General features: G+C 44.1%; 1 protein-coding gene across 2 annotated transcripts in view; it reads right to left on the bottom strand.

Moving 5' to 3' along the window:
• Positions 1 to 17,258, bottom strand: part of ZFYVE1 (zinc finger FYVE-type containing 1) — an 89,742-nt gene extending 72,484 nt beyond the window's left edge. The window contains exons 1-3 of one of the 2 annotated variants that reach the window (XM_063947682.1): positions 14,890 to 17,258; positions 9,585 to 10,089; positions 5,476 to 5,690 (exon numbers count right to left, since the gene is read on the bottom strand). In XM_063947682.1, the coding sequence (XP_063803752.1) occupies positions 5,476 to 5,690; positions 9,585 to 10,089; positions 14,890 to 15,381 (1,212 nt within the window). In that variant the 5' untranslated portion in view covers positions 15,382 to 17,258. The remainder of the gene's footprint in view (positions 1 to 5,475; positions 5,691 to 9,584; positions 10,090 to 14,889) is intronic. The other variant, XM_063947681.1, reaches the window with a different exon arrangement.
• Positions 17,259 to 17,676: the final 418 nt, after the last annotated feature.

The raw sequence follows: 17,676 nt of genomic DNA, 5'->3' as shown, positions 1-17,676 counted from the left end.
ACCGACTGGTACATCCATGGTGTTACCAGAACGTCCACAGCTATTGCCTGAGGGTCTCTTAACCTGGCGCAATACCTGTCCCGTTTTTTGTTCAGACGGGACGCCATCATGTCCACCTTTGGTATTTCCCAACGGTTTACAATCATGTGGAAAACTTCCCGATGAAGTTTCCACTCTGCCGGGTGGAGGTCGTGCCTGCTGAGGAAGTCTGCTTCCCAGTTTCCATTCCCGGAATGAAACACTGCTGACAGTGCTATCACATGATTTTCCGCCCAGCGAAAAGTCCTTGCAGTTTTTTCCATTGCCCTCCTGCTTCTTGTGCCGCCCTGTCTATTTACGTGGGCGACTGCCGTGATGTTTTTCCCACTGGATCAATACCGGCTGACCTTGAAGCAGAGGTCTTGCTAAGCTTAGAGTATTATAAATTTACCCTTAGCTCCAGTATATTTATGTGGAGAAAAGTCTCCAGACTTGATCACACTCCCTGGAAATTTTTTCCTTGTGTGACTGCTCCCCAGCCTCTCGGGCTGGCCTCCGTGGTCACCAGCATCCAATCCTGAATGCCGAATCTGCGGCCCTCTAGAAGATGAGCACTCTGTAACCACCACAGGAGAGACACCCTTGTCCTTGGATATAGGGTTATCCGCTGATGCATCTGAAGATGCGATCCGGACCATTTGTCCAGCAGATCCCACTGAAAAATTCTTGCGTGAAATCTGCCGAATGGAATTGCTTCGTAGGAAGTCACCATCTTTACCAGGACCCTTGTGCAATGATGCACTGATTTTAGGAGGTTCCTGACTAGCTCGGATAACTCCCTGGCTTTCTCTTCCGGGAGAAACACCTTTTTCTGGACTGTGTCCAGAATCATCCCTAGGCACAGCAGACTTGTCGTCGGGATCAGCTGCGATTTTGGAATATTTAGAATCCACCCGTGCTGTTGTAGCAGTATCCGAGATAGTGCTACTCCGACCTCCAACTGTTCCCTGGACTTTGCCCTTATCAGGAGATCGTCCAAGTAAGGGATAATTAAGACGCCTTTTCTTCGAAGAAGAGTCATCATTTCGGCCATTACCTTGGTAAAGACCCGGGGTGCCGTGGACAATCCAAACGGCAGCGTCTGAAACTGATAGTGACAGTTCTGTACCACGAACCTGAGGTACCCTTAGTGAGAAGGGCAAATTTTGGACATGGAGGTAAGCATCCCTGATGTCTCGGGACACTATATAGTCCCCTTCTTCCTGGTTCGTTATCACTGCTCTGAGTGACTCCATCTTGATTTGAACCTTTGTAAGTGTTCAAATTTTTTTAGATTTAGAATAGGTCTCACCTAGCCTTCTGGCTTCAGTACCACAATATAATGTGGAATAATACCCCTTTTCTTGTTGTAGGAGGGGTAATTTGATTATCACCTGCTGGGAATACAGCTTGTGAATTGTTTCCCATACTGCCTCCTTGTCGGAGGGAGACCTTGGTAAACCAGACTTCAGGAGCCTGCGAAGGGGAAACGTCTCGACATTCCAATCTGTACCCCTGGGATACTACATGTAGGATCCAGGGGTCCTGTACGGTCCCAGCGTCATGCTGAGAGCTTGGCAGAAGCGGTGGAACGCTTCTGTTCCTGGGAATGGGCTGCCTGCTGCAGTCTTCTTCCCTTTCCTCTATCCCTGGGCAGATATGACTCTTATAGGGACGAAAGGACTGAGGCTGAAAAGACTGTGTCTTTTTCTGCAGAGATGTGACTTAGGGTAAAAACGGTGGATTTTCCAGCAGTTGCCGTGGCCACCAGGTCCGATGGACCGACCCCAAATAACTCCTCTTCCTTTATACGGCAATACACCTTTGTGCCGTTTGGAATCTGCATCACCTGACCACTGTCGTGTCCATAAACATCTTCTGGCAGATATGGACATCGCACTTACTCTTGATGCCAGAGTGCAAATATCCCTCTGTGCATCTCGCATATATAGAAAATGCATCCTTTAAATGCTCTATAGTCAATAAAATACTGTCCCTGTCAAGGGTATCAATATTTTTAGTCAGGGAATCCGACCAAGCCACCCCAGCTCTGCACATCCAGGCTGAGGCGATCGCTGGTCGCAGTATAACACCAGTATGTGTGTATATACTTTTTATGATATTTTCCAGCCTCCTGTCAGCTGGCTCCTTGAGGACGGCCCTATCTATAGACGGTACCGCCACTTGTTTTGATAAGCGTGTGAGCGCCTTATCCACCCTAAGGGGTGTTTCCCAACGCGCCCTAACTTCTGGCGGGAAAGGGTATACCGCCCATAATTTTCTATCGGGGGGAACCCACGCATCATCACACACTTCATTTAATTTATCTGATTCAGGAAAAACTACGGTAGTTTTTTCACATCCCACATAATACCCTCATTTGTGGTACTTGTAGTATCAGAAATATGTAACACCTCCTTCATTGCCCTTAACGTGTGGCCCTAATAAGGAATACGTTTGTTTATTCACCGTCGACACTGGATTCAGTGTCCGTGTCTGTGTCGACCGACTAAAGTAAACGGGCGTTTTAAAACCCCTGACGGTGTTTCTGAGACGTCTGGACCGGTACTAATTGTTTGTCGGCCGTCTCATGTCGTCAACCGACCTTGCAGCGTGTTGACATTATCACGTAATTCCCTAAATAAGCCATCCATTCCGGTGTCGACTCCCTAGAGAGTGACATCACCATTACAGGCAATTGCTCCGCCTCCTCACCAACATCGTCCTCATACATGTCGACACACACGTACCGACACACAGCACACACACAGGGAATGCTCTGATAGAGGACAGGACCCACTAGCCCTTTGGAGAGACAGAGGGAGAGTTTGCCAGCACACACCAAAAACGCTATAATTATATAGGGACAACCTTATATAAGTGTTTTCCCTTATAGCATCTTTTATATATTTCTAACGCCAAATTAGTGCCCCCCCTCTCTGTTTTAACCCTGTTTCTGTAGTGCAGTGCAGGGGAGAGCCTGGGAGCCTTCCCTCCAGCCTTTCTGTGAGGGAAAATGGCGCTGTGTGCTGAGGAGATAGGCCCCGCCCCTTTTTCGGCGGGCTCGTCTCCCGCTCTTTAATGGATTCTGGCAGGGGTTAAATATCTCCATATAGCCCCCGGAGGCTATATGTGAGGTATTTTTAGCCAAAAAAGGTTTTCATTTGCCTCCCAGGGCGCCCCCCTCCCAGCGCCCTGCACCCTCAGTGACTGCCGTGTGAAGTGTGCTGAGAGGAAATGGCGCACAGCTGCAGTGCTGTGCGCTACCTTAAGAAGACTGAGGAGTCTTCTGCCGCCGATTCTGGACCTCTTCTCGTTTCAGCATCTGCAAGGGGGCCGGCGGCGAGGCTCCGGTGACCATCCAGGCTGTACCTGTGATCGTCCCTCTGGAGCTAATGTCCAGTAGCCAAAGAAGCCAATCCATCCTGCACGCAGGTGAGTTCACTTCTTCTCCCCTAAGTCCCTCGTTGCAGTGATCCTGTTGCCAGCAGGACTCACTGTAAAATAAAAAACCTAAGCTAAACTTTTCTAAGCAGCTCTTTAGGAGAGCCACCTAGATTGCACCCTTCTCGGCCGGGCACAAAAATCTAACTGAGGCTTGGAGGAGGGTCATGGGGGGAGGAGCCAGTGCACACCACCTGATCCTAAAGCTTTACTTTTTGTGCCCTGTCTCCTGCGGAGCCGCTATTCCCCATGGTCCTTTCAGGAACCCCAGCATCCACTAGGACGATAGAGAAATATATATATTGAATCCATATCCTTTTAATAGCAAATATATACTTTAATGAGCTTTGGAACTCAGATAATGTGTGGGTGTATTGTTTTCTCTTATGGGATACAGTGTTTTGCGATATATAGTGCACATTCATGGGATATGACAAGAGGTGCAGGCGTTTACAATATATATTAGAGCGGGCATTTTAAATATTTGTGAGAAATCAATTTGGCATTCTTAAGATGTAGCAGAGTGCAGAGCAGTTCCCCGGGACCTCAATGCTGCCACCTGCTGTGCACTGTGGTGACAAAGATCAACTCCAGTTACCATGGCAACTACAAAAAACTTCTTTAACTTTTTGGCTGTAAATCTACTGTACACTTTAAAAAGGGACACACCCAGGTTCCACTACTCCACTTTATTGTAATACTGGATACACAACTTGAATTCCACAGTCCAAAAAGTAATGAAGTAACCATCTATTAAACCAAAAATATTTGTAAAAAACAACAATCATGCAGAGTTTATCTGACAGAACTATGGGCATAACTCAGCGTGAGTTGTAGTTTTGCGAAAAATACTGATCTATCTGAACAGAACTGCAATATATGGGATTAAGTTACTGTGGAAATAACACATTTGTTCTGTTTTGTGACAAAAGGACCATTTCAGGAAAGTTTATCAAATTCCAGAACCACCCACAACTTTCATAAGCTTTCCTATTCAATTACAGTGAGATGTAGATATATTGGCAGCAGTTGGGATCCCGGCGGTCAGGAGACCGATGTCGGAATCCCGACCAATGACAATGACGCCAGCCTGAATCCCGGTTCACAGGGCCTATTTCCACTTGTGAGTGTCTACAACACTGCAATCCTGCAGCGTGGAGAGCGCAGCGAGCCTGTAAGGGGCTTTGTTGAGCTTGCTCCCTGGCGGCATTCTAGCGGCCGGGATCCTGGCCGCCAGCATCCCATACCCAACACATTACATCCCCACATATCTTCACTTTCTCCTCCTCCTCCTGACCCTGGCCAACATATGCTGCGCTATATAAGAAACTTAATAAAATAAAGACATTTATCTCGCACTACAGTTAATTTTAGGTTTATTTTTAGATTCTCTTAAATGTTGCCACATAAGCACAGGGGCCATCCACCTCGTAGGACAAGTTAAAAAAAGGAAATACTATATTGTTGCCATGGGACATTAACAAGCTAAATTATAACCATTATACATTGTTATAGCACCAACTTACACCGCACTGTATTTCGCTTCCATTTCAGTCAGTGCCCCAGCGCATTTTGAGAGAGTCCAATTAAATTACCAGTAGGTTTTTGGAGTGTGCGATCAAACCTATGCAAAAAATCCAGAGGACATACAAACTCCACATATATAGGCCTACAATCAGGAAGTGAATGGCAGTGTGATACACTATGCCATTGTGCTGACGAAATTTGACAAGGACCAGGGTATCCTGGCAGCTAGTGTGAACAGCTCAACACCCACACATAGGGGTCAATTTACTAAGATGGGAGTTCTATTTAAGATGGGATGTTTCCCATAGCAACCAGATTCTACTTCTCATTTATCTAGCACCTTCTAGAAGATACCACCTGGAATCAGATTGGTCGCTATGGGCAACATCCCATCTTAAATAGAACTCCCATCTTGGTGAATTTACCCCAAAGTCTAAACCTGTCAGGAAAAGACAATCCATAACATAACACTCATGGTCACATTACCTTCAGAGCCTTGTAGATGACACCGGGGTGACGAGATGAGCGCGTGGTGTTGTTCTCCAGCTGCTGTTCTACCGCACGTCTAAGGCCTGAGAAATCTGTCGGTGGGTTATAGGTGCGAGTCCCCTTGTAATGTATAGAGCTGAAGGCTTCTGGGAAACGGCCAAGTCTACGGAATCTGTCCTGAATCACCTTCTCTGGTATTTCAGAGGCCTTTTCTAGAAAAGGCACATTCAAATATAAAAATTATAAATTAATAGCATTTGCATAGCATGCCACACAGCATCGTGATATAGGGATCGTAATCCCAACACAATTTATTCAAGAGAAAGAAAACAAAATAATATCACTTCAAAACTTTAACCCTCAGCGGACCAACACTTATGTTGTTTAAAACCTGGTTGTGGTAGTAACTACATTTACTGATCCAAAACAGTTAAAATTACTTTGCTTAAGATGCCTCCATAAACTCATCTGTGTGACCTGACTGGTCCACCAAAACCATCACTAATATACTGGTGTATTGGAATCTCATTGCTAGACTAATGGAAATGCAGTATCTTCTAGACAAAGCAACTCTTTGTTCGACCACCAGCGACAGAGGTCTATTGGAGTCTATGGACTATTAGAGACACAGAGGAATACATTTGGTAATCCAGAAAAGGGTCACCACTGTTTTACACAAGAAAAAAAAAAATTAACAAAAATAAACCCTATGTAAATACTTGGCACAGTAACAGATATTTTAGCAATACGAGATTATGCCGAGTAGCTGTAACATAAGAAACCAGTCCAAGCTGTACAGATATGCGTGCTAGCATACGGACTTAAATCAATGAACCCGATACCCTTCAGGGGACACAAGGGCATCCCTTTAACCTTCCAAAGGACCAGACATTACCTTTAATCTCAGAAATACATTAAGGGGCATGGGCATTTGTAACAATTATCTGGCTCTAGAAGTGATGTGTAAGAAGAAAAATGATTGTACAAGCAAATATTTAACATGTGGTCTGCTACCCATTACCAGGGAGTGTTCCAGAGGAACCCTCTCCAGGCAATTTCTGTGGAAAGTTTCCCATCGGCTGATGGTGTTAGCTGATGGGCTAAACTACAGAGTTTAGTTAATCTGCAGCCCCATAGAAACCTATGAGGGTTGAGGCTGCTATCAGTAATGGAGGGACTCCAGAAAATACATCTGCTGTGGTCCCTCTTTCATACATACTGGGGCTCCTAAATATTTGTGGGTACTTGCAGAATACGGGCGTTATTGGATATGTGCCGCAGTTATTAACTAATAATTAGGCCTTTGAACCAAAGAAAGATCTCTACCCGTAATAACATACCAGCAGGCATTTTAAAGTGTTACAAGTAATAACACATTTTATAGTATAGCAGGAAGGAGCCGGGAATGCCAGTGAGGTCAGAGGTCAGCCTGTGGTTTCATCAATAAACTTAATTGGTAAGAATAACATTGGAGTCAAAAATAGTAATTATGAAACGGTTGATTGTAGTTTCTTCAGATGAACTGTAGGAGGCACCAGGAAACAGGCTTCTTGTCTGTCACTTGTGTGAACACTACTGCACACGTGAGACTGGAAGAGTAATAGTGTCAGCACTGCAGAGATATCCGAGTGACAGACATACACTGGAATGAAGTATTCAGGAAAGTCAGGTCCATAGCCTCATCAGGCGTATCATTAGGCTTGTGTCCCTTTACAGAAATGCAGCAAGTCATGCAGAAATGCTAAGCTTGTCCAATCAATTAGCTTCATCATGGAGTTTGATTATTGAAGTATGCCTACTTAAATTGGCTGCCTTAATGTCTAACGATTACATCAAATATTTTCTCCAATGATTTCATAAACAGATTCTCTTTCATGTGGGGTGCTACAACTCACATTTCTATTGGAACATATTGGGGGGGGGGGATGGGGTGGTTGAACTACGGTCATGCACTGTGCGATGTTAACAGATGTCTACCTGAGCATATAAACAGGCTGCAATGGAGCTAGAGTAAGCTCACCTGGTACACATTGATTTATTTAGTGCCCCACACACACACCCATTGAAAAATAGAGCCAACATGTACAACATAAGCGGATATTTGTGCCATTAGAAAGCCCTTGGTGACAGAGGGAGTAAATCGGCACCAGAGAAATGGATGGTTAGGGGTTATCATGCTTCTCTGATCAGGGGTGCAGAAATCAGATCCACATTGCCATCTACGGCACTTTAGACTTACCCATTCCTTCAGCATGCAATAGAGGCCAACACCAAGCACTGCCTAATAATTACTCACACGTTGCTATAGGGTATCATCTGGACCTAAACAGGGGTGCGGTGTCTCCTAATGAAATCTTATTTTATCTATATTACTCAGACATAACCCAAAGCATTACACCAAGTACACAGTGGCAGATTAGATTTACACTATGAATAAAATGGGGATGTAGTCATTAAGCCAACATTCAAAATATCACCACCACTATGTTGACCGTTATGTCGACATGTGGGTTAGGCAGCGGGTGGGAGAGTTAAGTACTAGGTGCTAGGGTAGGAACACTCCCCAGAACGTTGGAGCATCAGAAATGTGACCCGGCAGCGACGCTCATATGACTGCCGGGACCTGAAAGCTGCTGCAGCCATCAGAAGCTGGTACGCGACTTCTGTTCCACCAAGGAGGATGTGGACAGTCTAACATGTCAACATTTCATCAGCGTCTTCAAGATGAAGGTCAATGTTGACTATCATATCACACCCATAAAAAGTTACATGTACAGGTAGGTTTGTAATTCCTATAAGATACCTTTTCATATTGGATAAAACTAAATTTTAGATTTAGTGGCCATTTTAAAGTGAAGATTTTGTGGGTGGAATATGAAAACAAAACCCCTCCTCCACATTTAACCCTGGTTCTTACAATACTGATTTTTAAGAAAGGAGATTTTATTTTTTGTTAATTATTGTTATTACTTTATTTTTTAATTAAGGAAGCTGCAATTATTTGCCCCAACTAGAGTCACTGCAGAGATCAAAGATTGTTCGATCCAATATAATTTAAAACTACTGTTTTACCTCTTTTGCCGGAGGGGAGGGGAGGGGAGGGGAAGGGAAAGGAAAGGAAAAGGAAAAGGAAAAAGGAAAAGGAAAAAAGGAAACCGCTGTGGTTACTCAGCCGTTACTGCAAGTATGTAACGAACTGCTAAAAAACCAAACATAAAATATCAGAGCTTGGTGGAAACCAATACACTGGCACCTTCAGGAGTCATAGTACCATAGATAGTCACTTGTAAACTATTTTTTAATCTCAGCAGGATCTTTAAACCACCTTCATTATACATTTATCACCTTTGAAAACACAAAACACGCAGACCCATTTGTGGGGTACACGGTGCCCAGATATCATTATTATTACTACAACAACAACCAGAAAGCATTGCATAGACCCCATTACATATAGACAGCCACAGAACAGATGGTGTATAGCGCACACACAGAATTTTTTAAGTGCTTTTTTCAGGGGAGGCTTAAGAAAGGGGGGGGGTGTTTTTACGTGCCATATGCATGCGCAGAGTAGACTTTGGGATTGTGCCAGTCTACTGCACATGTGCAGAACACTGGGAAACTCAAAGAAGCAGGATTAAATTGGAAGAGGAGCTATGCAGTGACCAGGGAGATAGGAGGAAGAGGACTGCACAGCAGCTGGACCCAGCATAGAAGAGTAGACCACAAGCGTAGGTAGTAATAATATGTAAATGTGGCCTGAGGTGGAATGGGTGTGGCGTTTAGGAGAGGCTTCCTGTCCATGACATGGAATGTACAAGATGCAAACCTTTTCAGTATTTCGATAAGGTTAGTCTTACTACCAACCTTATTGTGTGCTTCAGTATCAGATATTGTCAAGTCACTGTCTTTGGCTGGATGAATAAATTACATTTTTATCTACTTAATTGTACTCTAAAAGAGGTCCAATTTTACATTGACCTATACAACACAGTGCCATCATCTATTTTATACATAGAAACTGGCACGGAAGAAATGTGCTTACATAATGCACAGTCGCACTCCATCATATAATCTAATATTCTGGTCAATACATAATGACTCACCTGATCCCAGCAGCTTGGTGTGTACAGTCTCGTGAAAGATGATGACGCCAGGCCCCAACGTGGAAAGTGGCACATCTAACCCACAGCGTGCAGTAGTGGCTTTCAGCTCCTTAGTAAAATGTTTCAAGTAGGCTTCAGAGGCATCACCAAGAAACTTAAAGAGGTCATTGTGCAAACGATCAGCATGAGTTCTATAGATAACAAGATCTGAAATGGCCAAGACTTTCAGCAACAACCTCGTTCTCTGACTCAGATTGACAGTGGCTCCAAGCAATCCTTCTGTGTCAATGACAACAACTTTATGGACGGGATCAAGCGCTGCCCAGACACCAACTGTGCAAGACTCCTGAGCGGGAGAGGTTTTAAAGACTTCACGTCCATAGAAGAAAGTGTGGTTAAGCGTATGGGATTTGCCATCACCTGTGTTTCCGAAAATTGAGACAACTTTCAGCAAATCTTCTGGGTTGCAATACAGTTTCTTCAGGAAATCATCTTCACCTTCCACCTTAAAATTCAGAAAACAGCTTGTGAAAAGCATTTTGCCATAGTGTACCTTCAGGTTAAATAATAATAAATTCTATTTTACATAAGCGACTTAATTGTACATATGGGGAAAATGGCAAGACCTTATGAACATTCTTAGCAAAAAATAAATGTACACAAACAGTTTAAATATTAAAATATTATACATAAACATGTCGACGAATCACAACGCTCATAATTCCAACAAAAGGTTAGGGGATCCCCATTAGGCACTAAAGGGAGGGGTTGGTAAGGGGTTAGGCTGCTGAAGGGGATGGTTTGGGTTAGGCTGTGGGAAGAGTGGGTTAGGGTTAGGAATAGGGTTACAATACTTACCAAAATCTTGATCATCAGGATTCCGCTGTCAAGATTCTGACTGTTGGCGCGCTGAGCGTCGGGATATCGTACCCAACCCCAAAATAACCTCTGGGCTTTTTTCTAAACTCAAAATAACTAACACGTTTCGGAAAATGGACCTAAACATGGTCTCCAAACAAGTAAATGAGTTATTAGGATACTAGATTGTTTACCCACTCCAGAATAAAAAATACTTTGTAACAACACTTATTATTGACAAACTACAGGTTTATACAAAGAACGATCCCATCCTCAATTACGTGTATTAGGACTGGTAAAGAAGTGGAAGTGCTGGAAGATCGGAGCCTTCATTGAAACCAAAATTGTTCTTCTCTTCAACTTGGGTCCTATGTTCAAAAAATTTATAGAAACAACGCATTGATGAGAAGCCTAACCTTAGTAACCAGAGGGAGCCAGTCAAAGTGTTTTAACCTCCCCATAGATTTAACTCCCGTATGGGGTAAAGAGCTGGTACTGCAGCTGACAAACAGAGGATCATCTGCAAAATGTAAATGTTTCATCTCTGAGAGTTTCTGTCATTGAGGCACAATGTAAAGTCATCACTACGTGGTTCAGAAGAAGTGGTTTTAGTAAAATGGTTCTAGGTCTACCAGATAAGAGCTGGATCTGTAACTTTGGCTTGGGATCTCCTCTACATATTTGACAGCACTACCCCTTTTGAAACGAGATCATCTAATTAGCTAAGGCAACCATATGTGAGGAGGTCCCAGAAGATCCCACATAATGCTGTGAAAGCAGTGATAACAGGGAAATTGAGGTCATGCAATCTTCTATTAGTTATGGTATGACAGGCTGAACTAGATACGTACATGGCATCACATTATCAGCTGTGGATAGCTTTACTATTACATGGTTCTTCTGGTTAGAATTTAAAGCATCTGATAAGGACAAGGCATTTATGGTCTAACTATCGAATATCTTCTATTATCATGCTTACTTGGGTACAGTCTATGTTTTCATGTGATATGGCCCCCACCCATCTCCCGCTCCTACCTCACTTTCCCTCCTTGCCTTCATTCTAGTTCATGTAAGAAAATTTGGGCTCCTAATGTACATTGTTACTGTTATTTTCGACTGTACTGTATAAAGATAAAAATAAAAAAAAATAAAAAAAAGAAGTGTAAGTGACTGAAGCATACTTGCCTACTTTTGAAAAAGCATTTCAGGGAGATTGTGAAGGTAACACCTATCAGTGCGGACGTGTACTGCTACATCTGAGAGGCATGTCATGAAAATAACTTACATCCAAGTGTAAATGAGCCCCAAAATTAGTAAGATCTACTTGTTGAAGAAAAGACTGATATTTTGCAGGGTTTTTTTGTGCATTGTGTTTTACAAGAGGTTCCATATACTGTAAGTGGCCACAAGAAACCTTTAATATGCATGTAGGCATAGGGATCATTGTGCCTTATAAACAATATAGGCAAATGGCACTGATGATCCTATTTGAATGTATGTATCTCTGATTTCTCTTTTTTTCAGGGAGATTGAAGGACTATTCAGGGAGTGATGGAGATTGCTACTATTTCAGGGAGTCTCCTGCAGAATGAGGGAGGGTAGGTAACTATGGACTGAAGTGCTTAGTTTGATACCAACTGTGACGGTTCTCATTGCCCGCCAGAAGGAGCCAACTAATGCTGGTCACTGTATTTTTCCACGTGGACGTATAAGTATTTATATCACCACAAAATGCAGTAGTGGATACAAAAGGTAGCGGAGCATTTCAGTATTGCTCCAGTTGCGGGACAGCTGCTCTGAAAGCACCTGTCCCACCATAACCAAGTTCAAACTGCTGGGTAATGCAAGTGTGCATGTAGAAACAGGGAGGGCCGCTGGAAATGGGAGGGATCTGGATCTCACTTCAGAACTTTTTCCATTAGGGAGGAGCAGGCAATCGGGGACTAACACTTTGACTTTGGTTGTGGGGAACCGATCATCACATAATTAAAAAAAATTGGGCATTTGCTAAATACATGGTAGCTGCAGCGGCACGTAACAATGAATGGGTCTGTTACTTAATATATGCGGAAACTAATGATTCCGGATGTGTAATATACCCATAATGAATAGACCCCATAACCTGCTTGTAATATGATTATGTCATCAGACTGAAAACAGTTCTGTCCTTCTGTATTGCTAGCTAGTGAGGTCAGAAGATTTGGCTGCTCAGTCCATACAGAGCGAAGGTAACATGGTACATTATACAGAGCTATAGGAGCTAATTCAGTAAGGATTGCAAGTTCTGCTAATCGCATGCTGGGGGCCGCCCATCGCAGGGCAAGGCCGCCCAGCATGCCGAGTGCCGCCTCCTCCCATTCAACAAGCAGAAATGGCGATCGCATCGCCATTTCGGCTGGTTAGCAGAAGGATGCGCCAGCAGGAGGCCCGCCGCCATGGTTCCGATTGCGGCGACTGCGTGTGACGTCACGCAGCCACCGCATTCACGCCCCCATTTACCGGCCTCCGCAACGCTCCATTAGGAAATGGAGCGTTGCCCCCCCCCCCCCGACCCGCTCTGCCTGATTGACAGGCAATCGAATTTTCTGCAGCTCCCCGGCAAAAAATGTGGGCGCGTGCCCAGGGAGATCCGGTCTCTAAGTCGACAGTAACTAGGTCGACAATGTCTAGGTCGACCACTATTGGTCGACAGGGTCTTTAGGTCGACATGAGTTTTTCACAATTTTTTTCTTTTTTTTTGAACTTTTTCATACTTAATCCACGTGGACTACGATTGGAACAGTAAACTGTGCCGAGCGAAGCGGTAGTGGAGCGAAGGCACCATGCCCGAAGCATGGTGAGCGAAGCGAGCCATGCGAGGGGACGCGGTGCACTAATTGGGGTTCCCGGTCACTCTACAAAGAAAACGACAACAAAATAGCATAAAAAACTCATGTCGACCTTTTGACCTGTCGACCTAGAACATGTCGACCTAATTACTGTCGACCAATTGTAGTCGACCTAGACATTGTTGACCTAGTTACTGTCGACCTTCAATACCACACCCTGCCCAGGACAGGTGCTGCGCCAACATATTTTTTTGTAATTTTTGCGGTTGGATCGCACATCCAACCTGAATTAGCTCCACAGTTTGGCCGTTAACACACCTCCTGCTTGTGGAGCCTAACTCGCTATAGATCGCTATAGAGGCTGAGATATCAATTTTCGCAACCCTGTTAATGCTAAAAATGTGAAGAGCTGCCCAGAAAGGATAATAGACGCCCACCGTTGTGATCACATATCTGCGTAGGCATTAGCAGAATCACAATGCATATGCACAAAACAAGCACAATCAACAGCTGCAGCTGACCCTTGCCTAATCAAATCAATGTGAATGCAGTTGCAGCATTCGCAGATGACATCAGATACACGCCCCAAAAACGTCCATCACACGCCTGCGTTTTCCCAACCACTGCCCGCATACGCCATGTTACCATCCACAAATGGCCATTTCCTGTCAATCAAATTGCGTTCTCGTTACACGCCATAGCATCTTGATCTCTGCACATGTGCAATGCGTTCACAGCACATGTGCAGTCTGCTGATAATTTCTCACTGCACGCAATCGTTTGTGAATCAGGACCAGCGTCCATTTAAATTCACTATTCCTGTTGCGCTGTTAAATTGGTTTAACCCAGCCCATGGAGCATTGAGTATGACCACTGCCGACCACCTAATACATGATGCGTGACAACATTAAGTTTAAAGGGCTCCTACAAATGCTATGTGCATATTACATTCATGGACTATTATCAGTTAAAAAAAAAAAAAAAAAACTAAAATAAAAATAATAAAGAAAAACTGCTATAGGCCTACTTTCCCCCCCGTCTATCTATCCTCCCCAGCTATCAATGCCTTCCCATGTGGTCTGGTCATGGAGGAAACAGTTTTAGAAGACCTGCTTGCATAACACCAATATAATGATTACATAATCCCTGGGGGTATCCCAGCATTCTATTTGCAGTAACATCAGTCAGATGACTGAACGCCCAGATGTTACACAGGTGATTGGTCATTTCTGTGCAGTAGCTATGCAGCTGCTCCTGCACAGAAACTCATTCCAGGGTCCCACCACCATGATATGCGGATGGTAGGCGGACGGGCGGTGGGTTGGGGGGGGTAGGGTAATCACACTTTCCGCTCATAGCACCATACCTATAAATAGTGGTGATCACCTTTATTACAAACATATCACAACAAATTTATGAGTGGAAATAAAATGCCTGCGTAGTGAACCTGAAACCTCCCTACCCACTAATGTAATATTAATGTATTAGGTCATCTTAGCTGACCAGTGTCAGATAACAGGTTGCAATTCAGCAGCACATCAAAAAATAAGTGCTATGCTTTAAATACACCAATGAAATTGAATGTGGACCAACGTGACACTAAACCCATGTAGACCAACCTGAATCTCTTCCGTTTTATCCACCAGAAGAAAACTGACCACTTTCTCCGTCATCTTCTTTTTCTGGGTCTCCTCGTCCACCTTCGTGTCATCCTGGGGCTCTGGGCTCTTGGCGGTTTGGTAAAAAGATAATGGATGTTTTCTCTTGTTCCCTCCAGAGTGATTACGCTTTTGACATTCAGCACAAAAGTCCATTTTACAGGTGAGACACCGTACGGCTGCCCGCTGTCTAGTTCCATTTGTGTTATTGTGCATGGCACTTGTTCCTTTGCAAGAGGAGCAGTAAGGGACATAACCAGGTAGTAGCCGGGTCCGCTCATGGTTCTGAAGTCTCTCTTGCTTGTGTAGAACTTCCTCACATCGCGGACACTGTATTGTATTACACTCATCACACTCAAACACCGCTTCATCACTGCCGGAACATGCAAAATTCTCTTGGCACATTAAACCAGCAGCCATAGTTTTATCAACTGCTGGCCCCTGGCTGCTCATTTTCTAGGTACAGCACAAATTCCTTGCAGATCGCTATTTAAGGACAGAGGTTACGTTTACTTAAGACCTAATTAATTTTGCAAAATAAAAAAAATATATATGTCTTGATCTACTTTAAAACCCCAAAAATATTTTTATAGCACTATATATACACATATATATACACTGTCAGACATTTGTTACACTGTTTGCTTATTAAAAAGACTTATGCAGGACTTCCAAAAACATAGACAGGGGACGCCTATTAGACTTAATGGGGTATGCCTTGCAGTCTGAAACACTGCATTATAAAATGCCTTTGAAATATTAAACGTCTGCCTGCGAAACTACCATTGAATTCTACAGAAGAGTTGAAAGATGGGAAAATTTTCAGAAAAATTATAGACTAGGCTTGATCAACAGAATGATACAATGCTTCCAAGATAAAAAATAAATAAAATGAAGCAACAGGCACATAAGTATATGAATACCTGCTAAGAAAATGTAAACAGCAGTATTGCTTCCTGAGATGCTATTTCCTGTTATGAAAGCAGATGTGTCACTGGCTGTTATTCTCACGTGAACACGAAGACAAATAATAATCTGCCTGCCTTCCAGAACTGTTCTCTCAAATATAAATAGGCAAAGTGCTGAAGGAGAATAAAAAAAAATATTTTGCAGGGATGAGTAGGTCTTCTAAGGCCAAGGTGGGAAAATCATTAGCATAGCCGGGATATTACGATATTGAAGAGGGACAGGACGCAGCAGCAGGTAGCCCAGGTGACATCTGACAAGAGATCTTTTTCAATACAGGTTCATAGATTTGAAAATAAGTCATCTACCATGGCACTGCCTTTCCAGCTACGCTGCTCCAGTTATAGTAACAGTATTTTTACATTACAGCTCAAAATAAACACGGATGTCATCAGATGCTGCTCCCAGTGAACAAATGATCTTTAGAGGACACCGGATTTTGAGGTTATCGATCTAAATCATCTAGGATATTCCGTAGAGGAGCCAAATACACAGATCTTATGGCGCCACGGATGCAAACACACAGATCACTGATCCAGACACACAAACACACATTGGGATCTTAAGGGAACACTGATCCAAACACACAGGAATCTTAAGGGATCACTATCCGGACAAACACACAGGAATCAACGATCCAAACACACAAACAGGGATCTTATGGGATCACCGAGCCAAGCACACACAAACACACAGGGATCACTGAACCAAACATACAGAGGGATCTTATGGATCCAGAAACACAGGGGAATTTTATGGGAGCACGGATTCAGACACACACACACACAACTAAGAGATCCACTAATCCAGATACACATAGAAGGGAATCTTGCAGGATCCCTGATCCAGACAGTGAGGAAGATCCAGTAGTAGCTGGGTTAGCGCAGAGAGACAGCAGAGGATCCGGTGCAGGAGGCCGGGGCAGGTTTATTAGTGTTGGCCGCTCTGCACGGAGCTCAAGGCAGACCCGGGTCCAGGAGGGGTCTGGGATACGCTGCGGACACCTATTGTTTACCGCACAAGCCGGCAGTGACTCAGGGATCGCACCGCAGCTCCTCGGCCAGGGCTGTCCCGCTGTCACAAACGGAGCACGAAGCGTTTCCCGGGAGTAGGAGGAAGCACGGAGAGGGCTGTGTAGCGGGGTTAGGGGGTGTTCTCGTTGCTCCCGGGTCAGGTCCCCGCTGACTCCTGACACCGTGAATCAGCTGATCGCTCTGAACTTCGGCTTATTTACCGTACGGGATGACATGGCAGACGTCACGGGAGGGCCGGCCCGGCGGGGTATGCCGGGAGTTGTAGTTCCGCCGGGTTCTGCCAGCGCCTGCGCGTCCGGCAGGCGAGACTCACCCTCCCATAATGCAGCAGGGCGAGCGCGGCATGACGGGAATTATAGTTTCCGCTGACCAATAGTTTTACAGTCAGTCAGTAAGGAGTATATTTACCATTTGTTGGGAATTGATCCCGATAATAGGGGTAAATGTACCAAGCAATGATAATAAGAGTGGAGAAGTGAGCCAGTGGAGAAGTTGCCTATTGCAACCAATCAGCATTGAATTACCATTAATATTTTGCATACTATAAAATTATACAGAACAACTAATTGGTTGCCATGGGCAACTTCTCAAGTGGCTAACTTCTTATCTTCACTTATCGTGACAATAAGAAATGATAATTTTAGCTTGAATTAACCATTATGCACATGAAGGACCGGACGTGTCCCTGTAATGCATAAGAGGTATAGCGATGGCAAATGCGATCACTTTACTTACAGGGTTGGACACT

The sequence above is a fragment of the Pseudophryne corroboree genome, chromosome 12 (genome assembly GCF_028390025.1).
Source record: "Pseudophryne corroboree isolate aPseCor3 chromosome 12, aPseCor3.hap2, whole genome shotgun sequence".
Taxonomy (NCBI): Eukaryota; Metazoa; Chordata; class Amphibia; order Anura; family Myobatrachidae; genus Pseudophryne; species Pseudophryne corroboree.
The sequence above is the reverse complement of the archived record's forward strand: the minus strand, read 5'-3'. Positions and strand labels throughout refer to the sequence as shown.